This window comes from Falco biarmicus, chromosome Z (genome assembly GCF_023638135.1).
Source record: "Falco biarmicus isolate bFalBia1 chromosome Z, bFalBia1.pri, whole genome shotgun sequence".
In the NCBI taxonomy this organism is placed as follows: domain Eukaryota; kingdom Metazoa; phylum Chordata; class Aves; order Falconiformes; family Falconidae; genus Falco; species Falco biarmicus.
In genome coordinates this window covers 68,513,292-68,530,911 of record NC_079311.1, presented here as the reverse complement: position 1 = coordinate 68,530,911, position 17,620 = coordinate 68,513,292, and the positions used below count along the sequence as shown (strand labels likewise).

The window sequence follows — 17,620 nt, the reverse complement described above, 5'->3', positions numbered from 1 at the left end:
AGGAATTATAACTGGAAAAAACCCAAACAATTAGATCAGCAATAAAAATAAAATATCAGAGGATTGTGACTATCTTGTCTATAGAGTATTCAAAAAGCAGAATAAGGAGAACAAACAAACAAAAAAAGACATTATAGAAAGTGTATTTAACAAGAGAGAAAAAAGGAAATGTTTAATTTTAAAATTCATAGTCAAAAAGACAAAATTCTAAAGAGGACCTGTAGAATTAAAGAAGATAAATGGGAAGTCAGGTAACGAGCAAAGTCCCTCTAGAGATAAAAAGAACAGTCCTTTTTCAGATGAAGTGATCGTTAGAGTTAAGCGAGCACCAGGTGGATTGGGAAGACAAAATAGTTGACTGTGTATGTGGGGAACAAGCAAGGCAAGCTTCTTCATTTGAGACAAGTGTGTGCAGTGCCCACAGAGATTGGGTACAAAAATTCTGAGTTTAGCAACTATAGGGAATAGATGGCAGTGTAACTGTGCAATACACTTGGGAAAGGTGAAGGTCAGGGATAATTCTTAACATTTTTAAGTGGTTACAGTTGGAAAGACAAGAGAGCAGCTGATGATGTAACAAGGACTGTGGACAATGGCAAATGACATTTCATGGGCAGTAAAAACAACATAGGACCTTTTGGTCATAAATTAAATGTTTGTATCTACTTCCTAGGCACCTATTTGTAATCCTTTCTAAGGATTTAATGGATGAATACTTTAAAATAGCTAAGTGATTCAAAAGCCTAAGTCCTATTGATTTTCAATGGGATTTAGGTTTGTAAATCATTTATCTCCTTCAAAAATGCAACCTTTTGTCATTATTTAGGACAAAATAACTGAATCAGGTCTCAGATCAAAAACAGAGACTTTCTAAATGCAGACCTTTCAGATACAGCAAAGTTATCAGATTTTTAAGCTTTTATATTCACTTTCTCTGAGATGTTTTGTTAATTCTTGCTTTGAATCTCTACTGCATTTGCAAATGAGAACAAGTGGTTGAAACAGTAATACTACTGCCTTTGGTGCTCTCTTGCCTTCTCTCTTATGCTTTAGTTACAGGACATACTTGCAAATGCTGATACACAAAACTCTGGCAGTCTCCCCTGCATACATCATCATGTCTGTGGCACTATTTCAGGGGTGGAAAGTAACATAATGTGGTCTTACAATTTGCCAGAACACTGCTTTGCTTCCTCTTTGAGTTCATAACCTCTTACCATCAAAAAGTAGATTGGAGAAGGCATTGTGTTGAGCAGTCCAGTGTTCTGCATAGTGTTCTTTTTGTATGTTACTATTAATGATACATAAGAATGATTGAAAAAATGTCATTTAACCAACGAAGGTGGTGGATGCACCACAGTTGTAATTTGTGAAGGGTTGCTGTGCTCTCTTTGGAAGCAGGACAGCAACTATTTATGCATCTTTGAAGAATTCATCTTTGAGTAATGAGCATTTTAAAAGGATTGCTTTGCTCCTACCTAAACTGAAAAAAAAAATAGAAGTTTTCTTCCCATGCTTTTTCTACGTGGAAAATTGTTCTGACATACCTGCACAAACGGTAGAGGTATACTTGGCTTATACCCTTCTGGTCATGAACATCATTGATATCTCTGATAAACACATGACTGCACCATGCTGATGATTTCTGTGCCTTATATTTCAAGAATCCTTAGGCTAATCAAATTATTCTTTGCTGATTTTCACATGTAAAAAGTGATCATCTGATTATGTTTCCTATTGAAATATACTTAATTATATTGAAAAGTACATCTCTAGAAAGCAGATCTGAAAGTGTCATAGCACTGGTCTCCTACAGGTTTGGATGTACAAATCGAAGCAACGGTACTGCAGCTGAATAGGGTTCTGCAATAGCAAGAATTCTTTGCAGGAATTCCTGTATAAGGAAATACACATATATATGTATGGCCAAAGGGAAAAATTACACCTTTGTGCTTTGCTCTCTGAATTTGTCGAAGGTACCAACCAAATTCTACTCTCATTTCTGAATCTGTCCACATTTAGGGAGTTCATCAACTTTTGTGGAATTACTGTCATTCTAGTTGTTGTAAAGAAGTAGAATTAGGTTCATACAATCAGCAGCACACCACTTAACCAGAAAGTAGTAGTAGACTGTGAATAGATTGTTTCAAGCCTAAAGAGGTATTTTGGTCCTTGTAGAAGATAAGAGAATATTAATTATTTTGACTGCATACAGTCCAACCAGACCAGTTCACAAATTTTGCTTTTTAGCGTAAGCACTGACATAACTTTTTCCATTGTTCATGTAGAGTTTGAAAAAAATTGGCATGATGTCTAAATACATATTTCTTTACACTTTCTCCAGTAAAATACTTAAATGGGAAATTGTTCTTTGATTTTATTTTTTTTCCATCTGATATTGTTGCACTGATGGATAGAATACAGCCTGCAAGTAAGCTGAAAATGTCATTTAGATGCGGAGACCTGTGGTATGTAGAATAGTTTCATGCTTCTGTTGTTGAGCCCAAGCCATTCTGTGCCTAATATATAGGAGAGTGACAGCAAGCAAGAAGGAGCAAACCTTTGTCCTGTAGTGGCTGGACTGGGATGAACTGAGAAGGTTCTTCTCAACAGTTTTAAAATGTGTAAGAGTCTCAGAACAAAACCCAGGACAAGATGGCACAGAGAGATGGGTCCATTGCAGCTTCTCTTTGCACAAACAGGAGTGGGACCCTCAAAAAATTTTCATGGTGAGGTGCCTGCTTTGCAAATCACATTACTTAGCAGAGCTAGACCACCTGAGTGCTTCAGCTAATCAACACAGTGCCCTTTCTGAGCGTGGCATTAAGAAATCTTCATGCAGCATATTTTGCAGGGGGAACTTTTAAGAGTCTAAATCAGGTGCCAGTAATGTCATAAATAAGAATTCCTATGTTTTTGGTTTTTTTCCCTGGTAGGTTAGCTATGATGGAGAACTTCACAAGCACCCACAGCTGGAGGCTGATTTGACAGCAGTGAGAGAGATCTATGGACCTAATGCAGTATCTCTCAGGTATGACACTGACCTTTCTCTGTTGTGGAACCTTAACATTTTGGAGGTTGAGTTCCTTGTAGACCTTCCCTGACTTCCAAAGCACAAGTATTTTCTGGTGATTTCTGCATATGGTGTGGCAAAAGGAAGGAACACTACTAGCTAGCAATAATGCTGGTTTTGCTTTTTTCTTTTTTTTGTGGTTGAGTACTGATACAACTGGCAGTGCTGAGGACAAGCCCTGGAAGCCTGTTCAAAAATATCATTGTCTTTTGCTGTTCAGTTGGTATTTGATCAGGCTGTTACATTTTGTTGAAAATTACTATTCAGCATTACTCTAAACCTTTGTTAAATTCCTTTTCTGTCATATTCTGTCTTTTGCCCTGGAGGTGAACAAGGGGAATGGTAAGACATCTAGTAAATGTTTTCCCTAGGGAAAGGCTGAAGAAACTGGATTTGTCTAGTCTGGAAGAAAGAGAAGGAGAAGACATAATAACAGTTCTTCTTCAAAAATGTTGTTTGTAGAGAGAAAAATGATCAAATGCTCTTTGTTGTCATCATGAGAGAGACAACAAAAACCTAGTTGTGTTAGCAACAAACAAGAATTTTATTAGATTTTAGGAAAGCTTTCTAATTGTGGGAATCTAAAGTATCCTATGCAGGGAAGTGTTGGAACCTCAGTCGAAGATAGATTGCAAAGATTAATTACACAAAAATTCTGTTGGGCATTTATAAGAGTGCATGATTCTGCCTTAGGGCATAGCTGTATGATGATTTTAATGCACTTCAGGTCTTTTATAACTTCATTTCCATCTATATAATCTTAATAATTTCATAAAAATAACACATAGGAAAGATGTAACAGACCTATGAGATGTATGACCAAGAAAGTACTGACATTGTTATAAAACAACAAATATATAAAGTAAATAATAAAATGCAGAGAAGATAACTTTAGGTATACATATATTGCAAGTAACAATTCCCATTAACCTCTAAACAGTAAGTTCTGTTATTTTTGTCTTAAGAAGAGAGAGCATGTCTACAACTGTAGTGTACTATACCTTTTAAGTGGAAATTTCATTACATTTCAAAGGCCCAGGCAATTGAAATCCAAATAGTTTTACATGGATTTAGGAAATGAATGAGATAAATGTTTAGTTGCCAAACTTATAACTATGAAATTGAGAATACCTTGATAATAGGCTCCCTCAGACTCCTAAGATTGAAACATCCTATGTAACTTTTTGAAAACTTTAATACATATAATTTATTGAGTCAACTGTTTCATTGGAAGCGTGATCTCCTTGAGCTCACTTTAACAGAGATTGGTATCTGTGCCTGCTTTTGCCATGTGGAAACTGCTGCAGTTGAAAATACTTAATTCTTGGAAACGAGAAACACGGCATTAAGCATTCAGTTTCATCTCTCTCCTGCATCATCATCAGTTCTCAGTGGAAAGAGAAGTCTGTCTGACAGTGACACCCACTAAGATGCATACTTCCTAGACAGCTGACCCTCTTTGAGTAGTCTCTTGCTGTCACAGAGTCAATTGTACATATAAAAGTGAAATTCCTATACCTGCGTGCTTTTCACCACTACCCTTTGAAATCTGTCCACCAAAGCTATGAATATGACCTGTGGACCAGTTTGGACCGATCCAAACTCTTTAGTATCTATTTATGTTGTGTATGCATTGACAGGCAGAGGACCTCTGGGACCTTCAAAATCAAGATGTGTTCATAGAGCCATTGTAGGCAGCAGATCATAAGCTGCAGGTTCTGGAAGAAAACATGATTTCTTCCTTCCTTTCAGCCTGGGGAAGTAAAACTAGAGTCAGTATCATGTGTCTAAAATCCATTTTCTAGATGATAATGGAGTGGGGACAGAGGGATTTCAGTGAGTATGGAAATTCCACAGTTACAACTTCTTTTTATTTTGTCCCTTCTTCCACTAATATTTCTGTGTTTCATTAGTTCAAGTGTATTTCTGTTTAATTGATAAAATCATGCTTGTTCACAGCCTTTTGAACCTCAGACATGTGAATAACACCAGCCTGTGTTCATGAATATCACTTAAGAGTTCATAACAATATGTTCTTTGGATCTTCTGGAAAATTAACAAAAAAATCTGAGGCCACTGTTGTGTAGGATAATGGCTAAGCCGTCCAGTAGGTGAAGAATTTCACTGTTTCGAAGTGAGGTCTTCAGTGAGCTGTAGGAGATCAGCAAGCACGTGCACAGATCTGGGTGAGCAAACTCTGGAGCAGCTCTTAGAGTCGTTGGGAAGCCTCCAGGTAACACAGCCCTGGCTAGCCATTTACCTGCCCTGTGTGTGCCACAGGTGGACACGTCTGGTCTAGAGAGAGACTTTGGGTTTGCCCTTACTAGAAAGAACCACTGAGATGCCAAGGTTTGATGGAAGGGGTTCCTTCAACCAAGCCTCACAAGAGATCAAGAAATTTCCAGTGTGATCTGGGCCCTACCATGGGCTGAGAAGCCACTTTGGTAGGAGGTAGTTATAGTCACAAAAATAATTTTGTATTATAAAATTACCTCATCAACTTGTCTATGCCCAGCTGCTACTGTGCACTGTCTCTGTCTGGTTTAATAGAAAAGCGTCGAAGTCACTGTGAGCAGAAGCATAGAAATGCAGTGTAAAGGAAAAAACAGTGACTAGAAGCTAATCTGAAAAATTGAGAGTGATTGCACTTTTACAGTGTTGTCCTCTTAAGTAATTTAAAGGAAAGCAATTTTTTATTTAGGTGTGTGAATATTTTCTAGCCCTATTTTTCAGAAGTCTTCAAGTACATTGGGGGAGGGCAGTCAGAATGAGTCAGAAAATAAGAGGCAAAACCGTTGCACTTTAAATGTAAGACGGCAATGAAACACCTATGAGCATAAGTTAAATCTGAACCTTGGGGATTCCAGCAATACTACACATAACAGCTGAAGTAAGGTAACTATTGCCTTGAGCACGTTACGGGACAATCTTTACGTTTTGACAAACAAATGCTTGAATGTATGAAGCAATCCCACAGGTATAATATGCCACCCTCTAGGCTATGTTGTATTTGTCTTCAATGATTTATCTCAAGCCTCTCAGTAGGTTGCTGGCTGTTAACCTGAAATACTTCTGAAAATTAACTAGGGTTTTCTTTTGTCATAAATAGGAGCAGCACATGACCATTACTGTTTTCTTGATTTATATGTGCAATATGTGAGATAAAAATACGTAGTAGCAATGGTGAAGAATTTGGGAGAATTAGTAGAAAAAAAGATTGAACCTGTTTAAGGAAAATCCACTGAAAGAAAGTCCCAGTGCAGCAGACAGTCACCCACTGGGAATATTGGTCCAATCTATGTAAATGTGTATTTTATAACCATTCTGATTTTACAAACAAGATTATCCTTTGTGAAGTCTTCCCTGTTACAAGTACTCCTGGGCTGCGGAGTATCTTAAAAGAGCTCTAATGTAATGTAATTCTTTACTTTCAGGGAATATGGAGCCATTGATGATGTAGATATTGATCTGCATATTGATGTTAGCTTTCTTGATGTAAGTAATGTAATCACACGATTACATAATGAACATTAATACCCATTTAATTCTGCTACACATCAGGCTCTCTAGACAACCACTGAGACTTTCCTTTTTTGGGGACTTGATCCTCACAAGTGGCTGTCAGCTTATTGATTGCTACTCAGTGGAGAGCTGTCCTGTTTCTTTTATGATTGCATTGTTAAAATGCTTTGTAGGCCTTTAATTACTGCATGTGTATTTCCTTTCAAACATGCTTTGTGAATGGTAAATTCACTGATTTAAATTTCACTAAATTTAACTGATATGAATTAAATACATTTATTTTTTTGCTGTCCTAGGCATCAGTTAGGTGAAAGCACTTTGCATAGAGTCATGGAGGGAAGAAGACCTTGGCTGGAGCTCTCTTATGTGCTTCTCAACTTCTACAGCTGTTTAGGGAGAGGCTTAAGTGGCAAAGGAGACACAGGACAGTGGTGCTGTCAACTGGCAGCATGGCTTCTATAACAGTTATGCTGTCATTAACTCCACACTTCCTTCCCTCATCTGTGCAGTAACTTCCTGTCCTCTAGACAGAGAATAAATATTGGTGCTTTTAGGGGCATCATTAGCTTCTGCACAGATACATCTCATTCTCAGGTCATTGATACAATGAGATACGTTCTCAGGTCAGCACAGCATATAAGATAGTTATTCTTGGGCTTTTTGAAAATTCTAAGAAAATCTGATCATACCTTGAATTATTTTGATTAGTCTTAAGAAGCAAAATTTTCCCTTGCCCTGTTACGGGATGAGTGTCCTTTCCATCTTTGCTTGCTTCTTTGCTTCTCAGCTGTGAAGCAGTATCTCTTGACAGATGGGAATGTGTCTGCCAGCACTGTAGGTGTAGTATTGTGTATAAACCTGTGCTCAGTTGAAATGAGCATACTCAAGAACTGGAAGTAGTCTGACTCTCGGGGGCATCAGCAAGCAATATTATGTCCTAAGTCTCAAGTTTGAAGTTGGAGTAGATATTCCACAACTGGGTAAATGAATGGATGGTGTTTATTACAACCCTAAGGTAGACTGACAAAATGCAACAGTTCCTCATGATGTCTAATGGTGTGTGTTTTCTTTCTGTCTTGAACTAGGAAGAGATTGCTGTGGCTTGGGATGTAATTCGCACAGAGCCTATAATAGTGCGGTTGCACTGTTCACTTACACAGTACTTAAATGGTCCAGGTTAGTCACCTGTGTATTCTTCGTGTACCTTGTACGTTCTTTCAGTCTGAGCCATGTACTAGGTAATAGATAGTCATTCACTGCCAGATCTTTTACCCTGCATGTGCCTAGATTTACTGCTGAGAGCAGTCCTCCTGGTTTGAATTTATGCTGACATATATTTGCACGCTAGGCCCTCAGTAATGACATGGGCACCTAATTTAAACTTTCATAGGTTGATTTTTGGAACCTGTTTTCCTGATATCCTATGAAATGCAACTGCTTCCCCTAGGAACCAGGGTTAAGGAATAAAGAGTTACAGTTTCTAACGTGTGATTTCCTGATTTCGGAAACCAGGTGTCATCTGCATAGATGAGATGTCACCGGTAAGGTACGCGTACACAGATCTGTGCAGCACATTAAAATGCCTTTTTTCATGCACATTTGAAGAATCAGGCCATGATAACTACCCTATTTGACTGTGTGAACTTTGGGAATCTTTAGATTTCAATGAGTTGTTGGGTGAGTAAAGCTTCCTCATGAGAGTAAAAGTGGTCAGACTCCTGAAGAATCAACTTCATATGCAAGGGTCAACTCCAGATGTATTTTTACAGTGGGAAGTCAGAACTGAGTTGCAATTTGGATCATAACTTGCCCAGCTTTGGAGGCTTCCAGTACAAGCTGTCAGTTCAGGCTTGTGTCCGTGGGAGAATTCTGCCTCTGGAAAATCAATAGATATTTTCAGTCATAATATGTTTAGCAAGATGTGTCCCAATGAGCTATTTTTATAGGATATGTTGCCTACCGATGCTAACTCTAAAATATATTCTGTTCGTTCAAATAAGCATTTCATTACATCAGATATTTTTTTTTCTTGACTTTTTTGTGTCTGTATTTTATTACTTCAATCTTTTTTGTAAATATGGAGATCTTAAAATATGTGTTTGCCATAGCAGGTAGCAGTGTTATTATTCAGAATATTTCTCTCAAAATGTAATCTAAAAAATAAAAAAATGCAGCAAATAAGAGAAGGTGAAGGTGAAGAGCAGAATGCAGTAAGGAATGGTCCAGTGAAATGAGAAGTAACAAGATCTCTTCTGCCCTGTTGACAAGGTTAAAATGGGATGCTTAGTTCCCATTCCTGCAGCTAACTGACTGTGGGAGTGCCTGAGTACTGAGTAAGGCAAGATCAGGGCCAGAGGCAACTGCTTCGCTGGTACTGGATTTATGAGCTCAGCTGCTGTTGCAGCTACGACTCCTTATTTAACAGAAAAGGATAATGAGATCCACCATCTTTTGTGTTAACAAGATCCTTTCTCTGTGAATTCCCTTCCCCTCTTAATTATTTTTTTTTTGAGACTACAGGGCCATGGCTTTATGCTACATCTTTTTGTCCTGTAGTACTTTCTGTTGATTGATTAAAGCAACAGAAATGCAGTATGCTCCAAAGCACAATGCAGGGTATTAGTACCACCTTGTAGCTGTGTAATACTATGATTTTAGGTAGTCATTATTCTAGTTAATAGCTTGTCTCACTATTGTACTTGTGGACAGTTCCCCCCATGTGCCTTAGAAACCTGTCTTACATGAGGACAAATCAGCCTTTGGAGGTATCGGGCTGTCTCCTCTGGCTGTAGAGCTTAGCCAGCAATTGTAGTCTAGATGTCAGGTCTTAAGACTGCTGGTCTAGGTGTGATGATTCTTGTTTAAAGTTTTCCCCCCCCTACCCTGTGTCCTAAATTTGGCAATCTAAAGACATTGCTAACCCTAATCAAATCATTAATTCCTTTTGAAAAAATCATCATTTTTTCTTTAAAAGATGAGAGTATGTTTGAATAATAACATTAGAGAAAGGGTATCTGCAAGGCTTTGAACGAAGTGAAATTGAATGGCCAGGTTAGATATATTGTGTTGTATTTAAAAATATAATTTATTAAAGTGAAATAAACTTTGATTTTTCAAATAAAATCTGGCTTTCTGAGTAATCAGAATAATGTAGATCTTAAAGTACTGATTTGCTTTTTGTAATAAAATTTGAACCAACCCCAGATTTTCTCTTTGCATTCCTTTTTTTTTACTTTACTGTAGTCATTACCACCTTACATAATATGAAGTATAAAGTCTATTCATGCTTGTAATGTGTGTTGGCTGTTGTCCTGCCTTGAGGACCTGAGGCTCTCTCAACAAGTGCTGGATTCCATCTGCCACTTTTATCTAGTAAATATTATTAAAGTATTTTAGTATTACCAGGAGCTAATTTCCAGCGTTCACCCCATACACTTTCAATTTTCTGACAGATTAATATGGACATAACAATGTTAGGATGGTCTTGAGGAAAATTCAAGGTAATTCTTGGCCACTGGAATTGATATATCAGCCACTTAGATGATGATTATGGATCTTATAGTAAAATGCCCTCAGAAAGAAAACACAGTTACCAATTAAGTTTATTCCACTCTGGATTTTCTTCATAGTCACAGGCACTGTAGTGTGTAAAGATTGTTTACCTGGAAAAAATTTTTAAGAGAGAGGCAAAATGAATTACCAGTCCAGATACATTTAATCTGATACTGCTCTCTAGTAGTTACATAATATAAAAAACAAATATGCATTTTTGTAATTAAAATTAGTAGAAAAAGAAATATTGAGGAAAATTCAATTTTTAAAACACTCATTTGTAAAATTACAAATTATATTGACTGATATTCTGAAAAGGACCATTCGTTTCTTAATAGACTTAGATGACATGTCTGCTTTCATCATTGCTTCAATGCTATTGTCTATAGTAAAGGTCCAGATAGAACAGGGTCCTTAAATATGACTTATATGGTCATGAGTTTTTGATCATTACTGTAAGTTCATATATCAACAATGTTTCCTTTTTCCATAGTGCCAACTGTGGATGTATTCCAGATCTCTACTAAGGAAAGATTTGGGCTGGGACATCAGCTGAAAAAGTAAGTCTAGAAAACTGTAAACTCCTGTTTTTAAGCAAATGCTAACACTCTTTTTAGTTCCCAGACCAAGTCAGGTAGCATAAAATTCACAGGTTGTCAGGTTGGTTGGATCAAAGTGTTCTGAACTTGTTCTACTTCTAATAAAAAATATCGGGATTTGCCTTTTTAAGTTCAGTTTTGACAGTTGTTGAGGAGAGCCTAATCTGTGCTGCCTGCCAGGTTTTCTGTCACTTTGCTGCGATTCAGCCAGTAAGCTACGAAAATTCAAAATATTGTAGCTAGATGTGTTCAATTTCATGTTTCTGCTTAGATGGTGAAGCCTCTGGAGCAGGATTTTTGAGCGTCATGCATACCCTAAGGGGGCTATGCTTTCATGGTGGCCTGCAGGATGTACCGCAGTAATTGGGCCATCCACATTTTGAGGACAAGAGGGACAAATAGTAGAAAAAACCAGCAGTTTCATGTGTTCATGGTACAATTCAATTTAATAGAATTTTGCTCAGTCATCTTTTCATGTATGCTTGTGTATGTGTATTAAAATGACAATAAAATAGGCTTTAATATCTGACCATTGCAATGTTAAGAATTCCTCTAAGAAAAAAAATCTTTCACTGTTTGGTGTTGAAAGAAATTCAGTGCAGCGTTTTTGTGATATTAGAAATGAAGCAATGTTATTAAGATTTGTATAGTACATGACTTTGAAGAAAAAAAGTGAAACACTCCCCAGACATGAACAGTCTCTTAATATGTTTCAGTACTTGCACTGTCTGATTTGTGCACTGGGTAATTACTAAAAGTTCCCATAAGACATTTTCAAGGACATAACTGTTATGTTCAACTCACAGTTGAGCAGAAGTCAGAATAGCCATGAACCCCATGGCCCCTCGTGGCTGCGGCAACAGGATATTAATCTTTAAAGAGTCACTGAAATTTTCAAAAAAGTCCATTACCAACTTCCATTTTGACGGTATCACTCACAGATGCCCGCTGCTAGATTAGAGTCACAGAGTAGGAACTACCGGAGGTCATCTAGTGCAACCCCCTGCTCTGGGTAATACTAACTTCAAAGTTCACTTAGTTCACTCAGAGTCTGAGGCAGATCTCCAGCCTTTGTGGGCAACCTGTTGTATTTAACCACTCTTCCTGTGGATGTCTTCTTTTTATTATCCTGTAGGGTTTTTTAGCTTTTCTTGCTGCAACTTGTGAGCACTGCCTTTTGCTGTCCATCTCTGGGAAGTGTCTGCTCTGTCTTCTCTGTAAACGCTCTCTGGGTAGTGTAACAGTCAACATCCCTACCTTCATGCTTGTGCCTTAGGAGAATACACTCCTACTTGAGCAGCGTGATGCTGTAGCCTGTCTGTGTAATCGCTGGTGAGACAGATGCAGATAGTTGCTTGGGATGCTTTTGAATCAGTTTGTCTCTAGATCTCCATGAGAGGCATAGTTTCATAAGTCTTGCAGTGGTTGTTTATGCAGACCATATTCTCAGGAAGAGTTCTGTGTAAATTAGTTTCATGTGGAGAAAAAAAGCGTTTTTGAGGACTGAGGCACCCAGTCGTCAGTCCACATACATGGCAGGAAAACTCTGCCTGTAGAGTGAGGACATTGCATCGTGTTGCCTACATGGTGAGCAGAGACACCCCAGTATTAAAATGAGTATGTCTTGCCTAGGAAAATAATATCTTTTTTTCTTTCTTAATTTGCAGAATCATGCAGACGTTTGTTACACAACAGTGGAAAAATAGCAAAGAAAAATCTAATTGTACGCACAATAAGAAGATGTCTGACAAAAGGGTGAAATCCCCTCTGCACATCTTTTCTACATTGCGCAGGTAATAGCAAGGAAAAGGAGCTGTTAGCACCATATGCTGTTCAAAATCCACAGCAGACCTTGAGAAGTGAAATGTTGACTTTTCTCCATGGAGAAGTGCTCTATTTATATCTTACCTCATGGATTTCCAGTCCTTGCCTTGCATGACATCAAAAGTGAACTAGGTACTACTGCAGCTTTTAAGACTATTTGAAGGCAGGACATTTCAGTGCCCTGCTCTCTGAAAGAGCCATGTTTCATCTGGAATTGAAAATAATTGATTTTATTTCATTTTACTTGTTGTATTTATATCTTCATTAGCTTGGTAGCATTTGACTGTTACTTGAATAGCAAGAATATAAATACAAGTAATTTATACAAGTAATATCTAACATAACACTTTTTTTTTTAATTGTGGTTGTCTAGCTGTTCTTTCCACAGCTGTGTGTATTTTAAATTTTTTTAAAAGTAGAATGGTCATTGATGAAAGAATAATTTTTAGAGCTGATAGGCAGCCACCCCTCTCCATTGTTTGAGTACGGTAATGTTCACCGCTTGTAAAATGCAGGCACAGAATTTCAAAGAACAAAGGCATTAAAAATATAAAAAGTAGTTTGTGAATAGTGCATTTGAATTCATTATGACTTCTGCCAGTTACTCATACTCTCTAGTGTATGTAAAATCAAGCTCTGATTTTTTCCAGGAATGTAACTATTTACTCTAGCATGGTTTCCTGCTTAGGAAGGGCTGACAGATCACCCCTTCTGTGATTTTCAATTGAATACTTCTTCAAACCGTCTTCCTTTTTGATGAATTTTGCCTTTATAAAATCCTTGTATAAAAAAGAGAGGGAATACCACAGTCACTCACATTGAATAAGGGAGGGGTGTCAAAGATGACAAAAGATTATTTGTCTTTCAAAGGTAGAGAGGAGGGTGGTGTATTAAGTAGAAACCTTACCCATTCCCTGCCATGCCTCACACCATTGCCTAGAACAGGCTGTAGCTTGGGATTTGGTTTTATTCAGAAAGGGCACACAAAAGCCAGACCAGTCTTTCTTTTGATTTGTCTGCTGCTGCAGTACCTGTTTGAAAGTGGCTCAGCCCAAATGCAGGGGCACCCTTTCTCCCTAGAGCATCATTCCTACCTCCTGTCTGCAGGACGGTGGTAGTGAGCCAACTGCAATAGTGAGTCAGCAACCTCCATGTGCATCTTACACTGTCACCACTTGCTAATAGGGTGGGGAAACCTGCCAGCATCTCCCCTTGGGTTTTCACTTCTTTTCTATTCGATCCAAGGCCAAAAAAATACTCCAAAAATTTGGGTTTCTTTTAAAGCATAGAAAAATTATTCAGCATATCTGATACATGTTCATGCTTTGCAAGGACAGGCAAATGTGAACCTCATATAAATGTGACAGTTTATGTGAAAGTTGTTTTGCAAAAACTTGTTGTTTACTTTCTGCACTCATAATTTATGTCCCTGGTATTCTCATTTCTAAAGTTACACAGCAAGAATTTGTCTAAAACAGGAAAGGAAGGCATCAAATTGTCTTCCACAAAACACGCAGATTATTCTGAGGTTTTTAAGAATAAAGTTCATTTGAGCTGAATTAAATTTGATTTACTGCCTGCAAGTTTCATTGCTCATTATATCTTCCAGTGCATCAGGCCACAGAATATATTATGCTGTGTCCAGAGGACAATAGCTTTAATAGGATTGTGCCATGAAGATTACATAGGAAAGATAGATTTTGATAAGGAAAAAGTGTTATGATCTCATGTAAAATACATGGTTTTCATTTCAAAGATAATTTCCTGAATAAATTGTTTGTTGAGAGGCATAGATGCCTTTACAAAGAGCTGGAAGGATATAGGTGTAACTTCCACTTAAGTAGTTACTCATCTTTTTGATCAATGAGCTGGTGTGTAAATAGGAGTCTGTTTGGTATTGATACTCATATTGGTGTTGGAAAATCAGTCCTACATGCAGTTACTCATATTTTTAATGTTGGGTTGTGTTTACCACTAGTGAAATATATAAAGACAGATGACGCTTAACAATTTTTACATATGTATGATCTTGGTTGATTTGCACAAGATTTCAAGTATTCTCCAACTTTGTCTTCTTTTATTTTTAAGGTCGCCAAGTTATCCTCCACCTGGCTGTGGTAAAAATAAATCAAAACTGAAGTCTGAACAGGATGGGATCTCCAAGACTCACAAGCTACTGAGAAGGACTTGCTCTAGCACAGTGAAGGCAGAGGATGTGTGTGCCACAAAATCTCACAGAACATTTGGCCGCTCATTGTCGAGTGACCCTAGGGCTGAACAGACAATGGCTATTAAATCACACAAACTGTTGAACCGTTCTTGCTCTTCAGCCGTCAAGCAGGAGGAATGCATCACTTTAAAGCCCCCTAAGCTGTTAAGTAGGTCGTGTTCCGGGGACCCTCGATGTGAGCACAACAGCACCTTGAAGCCCCACAAACTTTTGAGCAGGTCATACTCCAGTAATCTTAGAATGGAAGAATTAGATGGATTGAAGAATCACAAGTTACTCAGCAAGACTTATTCCAATGCCCCTAAATCATCCAAAATGGAGCCTTTCAAGGAGTCCACCATAGCAGAGAGCAGGAGGCTCTCTCTTACCTCAGGGCTTATTGGTATCTTAACGCCATCTTCATCATCACCTTCACAATCTGCTGTGCGTATTGATTTTTTTATTCTGCTCATTTTCCTCATTATTTTCCAAATGTGCTTACTAGGCACAGGCATTAATACTTAGGACATATGTTAATAAACATATTGGATATATTGAATATATTGGAAGATAAGAGCAATGGAGTCAACTTTTTAAGGAGGATGTAAATAACTGTGCATGCACATATGTTTAAGTTATAAAATCAGAATTTGCTTAGGTCAAGGCAGAGATTTTGTGTCATGTTGAATACAGCTCAATGTACAGCTGCTGATTGTGGGAAAAGTTCAGTCATCCACTTCCTTCCCTGCCTTCTTTCTTGCTGCAGAAAGAAGACAGAGTGTTTGCTTTTGTGCTGCAAAACTGGCTTGGTTGCACAGGTCTTTTCTCATTTCTCTGTTTGCTTCGTGCGGGAGGCAACTGTCCATTGGCTCATTTGGATGCCAAGTCACCTCTCCTTCTGGTCTTTGCATCTGTGATCATCACCATACTGGAAGGAATGCAGTCATGATTCAGCTCACCTCTTGTGCGTTTGTGCTTTGTGGAAGGTTAAACCTTCAAATATGCTGGTGAAAGCTGGAGGTCAGGGAAGGAATTAGGCCCACAGTGACCCCCTTTCTTTCCCCAGAGGCATGATTGATTGGGAAAACAAAGGGTAGCATATATTCATAAATTTAAGAAAGAGCTCTCAAAATTAATTCTTCTGCCTCTGCCTCTTAAAAGATGGCTTTTATTCTTTAGAGGAAAGAGTGAGTCTGTTTGCGCTATTTCAAAGCACCAGTCTGTTATCTGTGTTAGATCTGAGGACAGGCGCTTAGGAGATAGCTCTCTCCACTCCCTTAGCCTGGTGGTACCTTGATGTTCTTAGTAAGAAAAAGCTGATTCTTGCTTAAAATGCCATACCTATATTCAAAATTGTGCATTCTGAATAATGAAATTACATTGAATGTGCTATGTCTTGCGGTAAATTAGTTTAATAAGCTGTGAGCTATATTCATCAAATCTAAAAGCAGTGATATACTATCGTAAAATCATTTATATACATGCTGTGTCGTTGGTTCATGTAATGTGCACAGCAAAATTAATCTAAGGTGATCCAACAGACTTTGTACTTGTCACAGTTTAGAAATGCATTTTTTTCTGAACCAGCAGAGGATGTCTTAATATAGCAAGACTTTTCTTTCTTGGAATTAATAGGAAAAGTCCCGTTGGTTTTAATAAGATAATGAAAAGTTTACTTAAGTGGTTTCATTACTGATGTTATCAGCTGATAGTAGAAGAAATGCAAGCCCTGCTTGGTAGTCTATAAAAACTACCAGTAGTCTGTTGCTACAATGCATTTATTGTAGGGAAAATCATCACGTACGTGCGTCAGGTGCGGTTTGACTGACGTTAGCGGAAGGGCATCAAGAGTCCATGTCGCATTTTACATGCAGGCATCAGATGTATGGGTAGTCTGTGCCCAACTTCGATTTGAGGTCAGCGGAATGTGGAAGTGATGAATCAGAACCCTTAACTTCTCTTCAGTTCTCAGCTAAAATATCTAAATCTCATATATGAATACAATTAGGATTGTTTCCCAGGAGAAAAAAGGGAAAAGTTTCCTAATTAAGCAGTTAAGAGAAATTAAAGGAAATAAGCCTATAAACAAAACCAAAAAAATGCTGTAAATGGAGCTGATCTGACTTTTATTCAAAACAAGGTTTGATTGAGATAGATGTCAGCCTGGAGGGAATTTTGTACCTTGCTGACTCCTGTAACAGAAGTTCCTTCTAATTTATGTTGCCATGTGTTGAAAGAAAAAGGCGGAAAGAATTTCACTGGGATCTGAGCACAGAATGTTGTTAGCATGGTGCTTATGGAAGTGAGATCTTATTAAATATAAAAGAAGAAGATTTTCAGCTGTTCTGAGAATTACATTAGTCTTTCAAGCCTAAGCAGATAGCCCATATTTGGATAGACAATACGCAGTTAAAATTTAAGAGGAGTTACCAAATGCCAGCTTGTTAAAATGGCGTGAAGGCACTGGTTGTTTCCATTTAAGATTAAAGTTGCAAAACCTTACCAGATTTAAGAATCAAAAAGAAATGCTAAAAATCTACCCCACAGTCAGCAAACACTAAAAGAATCAATTATTTGTAATGGCTGGTTTATGCAAATAAAAGATTTTTTATATGCAAATATTGTTTAATTAACATATTTGCGCACAAAAAATACAAATTCTTTACAATTAGTCTACCAACACTGAAGTTGCCTCAACTTTTTCCTTGCAGCAAAACTATGGTGCAAAATGCATTCCAGTACGAGACCGTGGCTTTCTTGTGCAGGTAGGATGTCATATCTTACCCATTTATGAAACATTGTGGGGTATGAGCTGACTGTTAATTATTTTTAAGCAGATGT

At 37.8% G+C, this 17,620-nt stretch overlaps 1 protein-coding gene across 2 annotated transcripts in view; it reads left to right on the top strand.

The window, feature by feature from the left end:
- PARP8 (poly(ADP-ribose) polymerase family member 8) overlaps positions 1 to 17,620 on the top strand; it is a 120,115-nt gene that overhangs the window by 63,512 nt on the left and 38,983 nt on the right. For both annotated transcript variants that reach the window (XM_056325102.1, XM_056325101.1), the window contains exons 7-13: positions 2,937 to 3,031; positions 6,508 to 6,568; positions 7,681 to 7,771; positions 10,641 to 10,707; positions 12,414 to 12,539; positions 14,659 to 15,223; positions 17,491 to 17,544. In XM_056325102.1, coding sequence (XP_056181077.1) covers positions 2,937 to 3,031; positions 6,508 to 6,568; positions 7,681 to 7,771; positions 10,641 to 10,707; positions 12,414 to 12,539; positions 14,659 to 15,223; positions 17,491 to 17,544 — 1,059 coding nt within the window. The remainder of the gene's footprint in view (positions 1 to 2,936; positions 3,032 to 6,507; positions 6,569 to 7,680; positions 7,772 to 10,640; positions 10,708 to 12,413; positions 12,540 to 14,658; positions 15,224 to 17,490; positions 17,545 to 17,620) is intronic.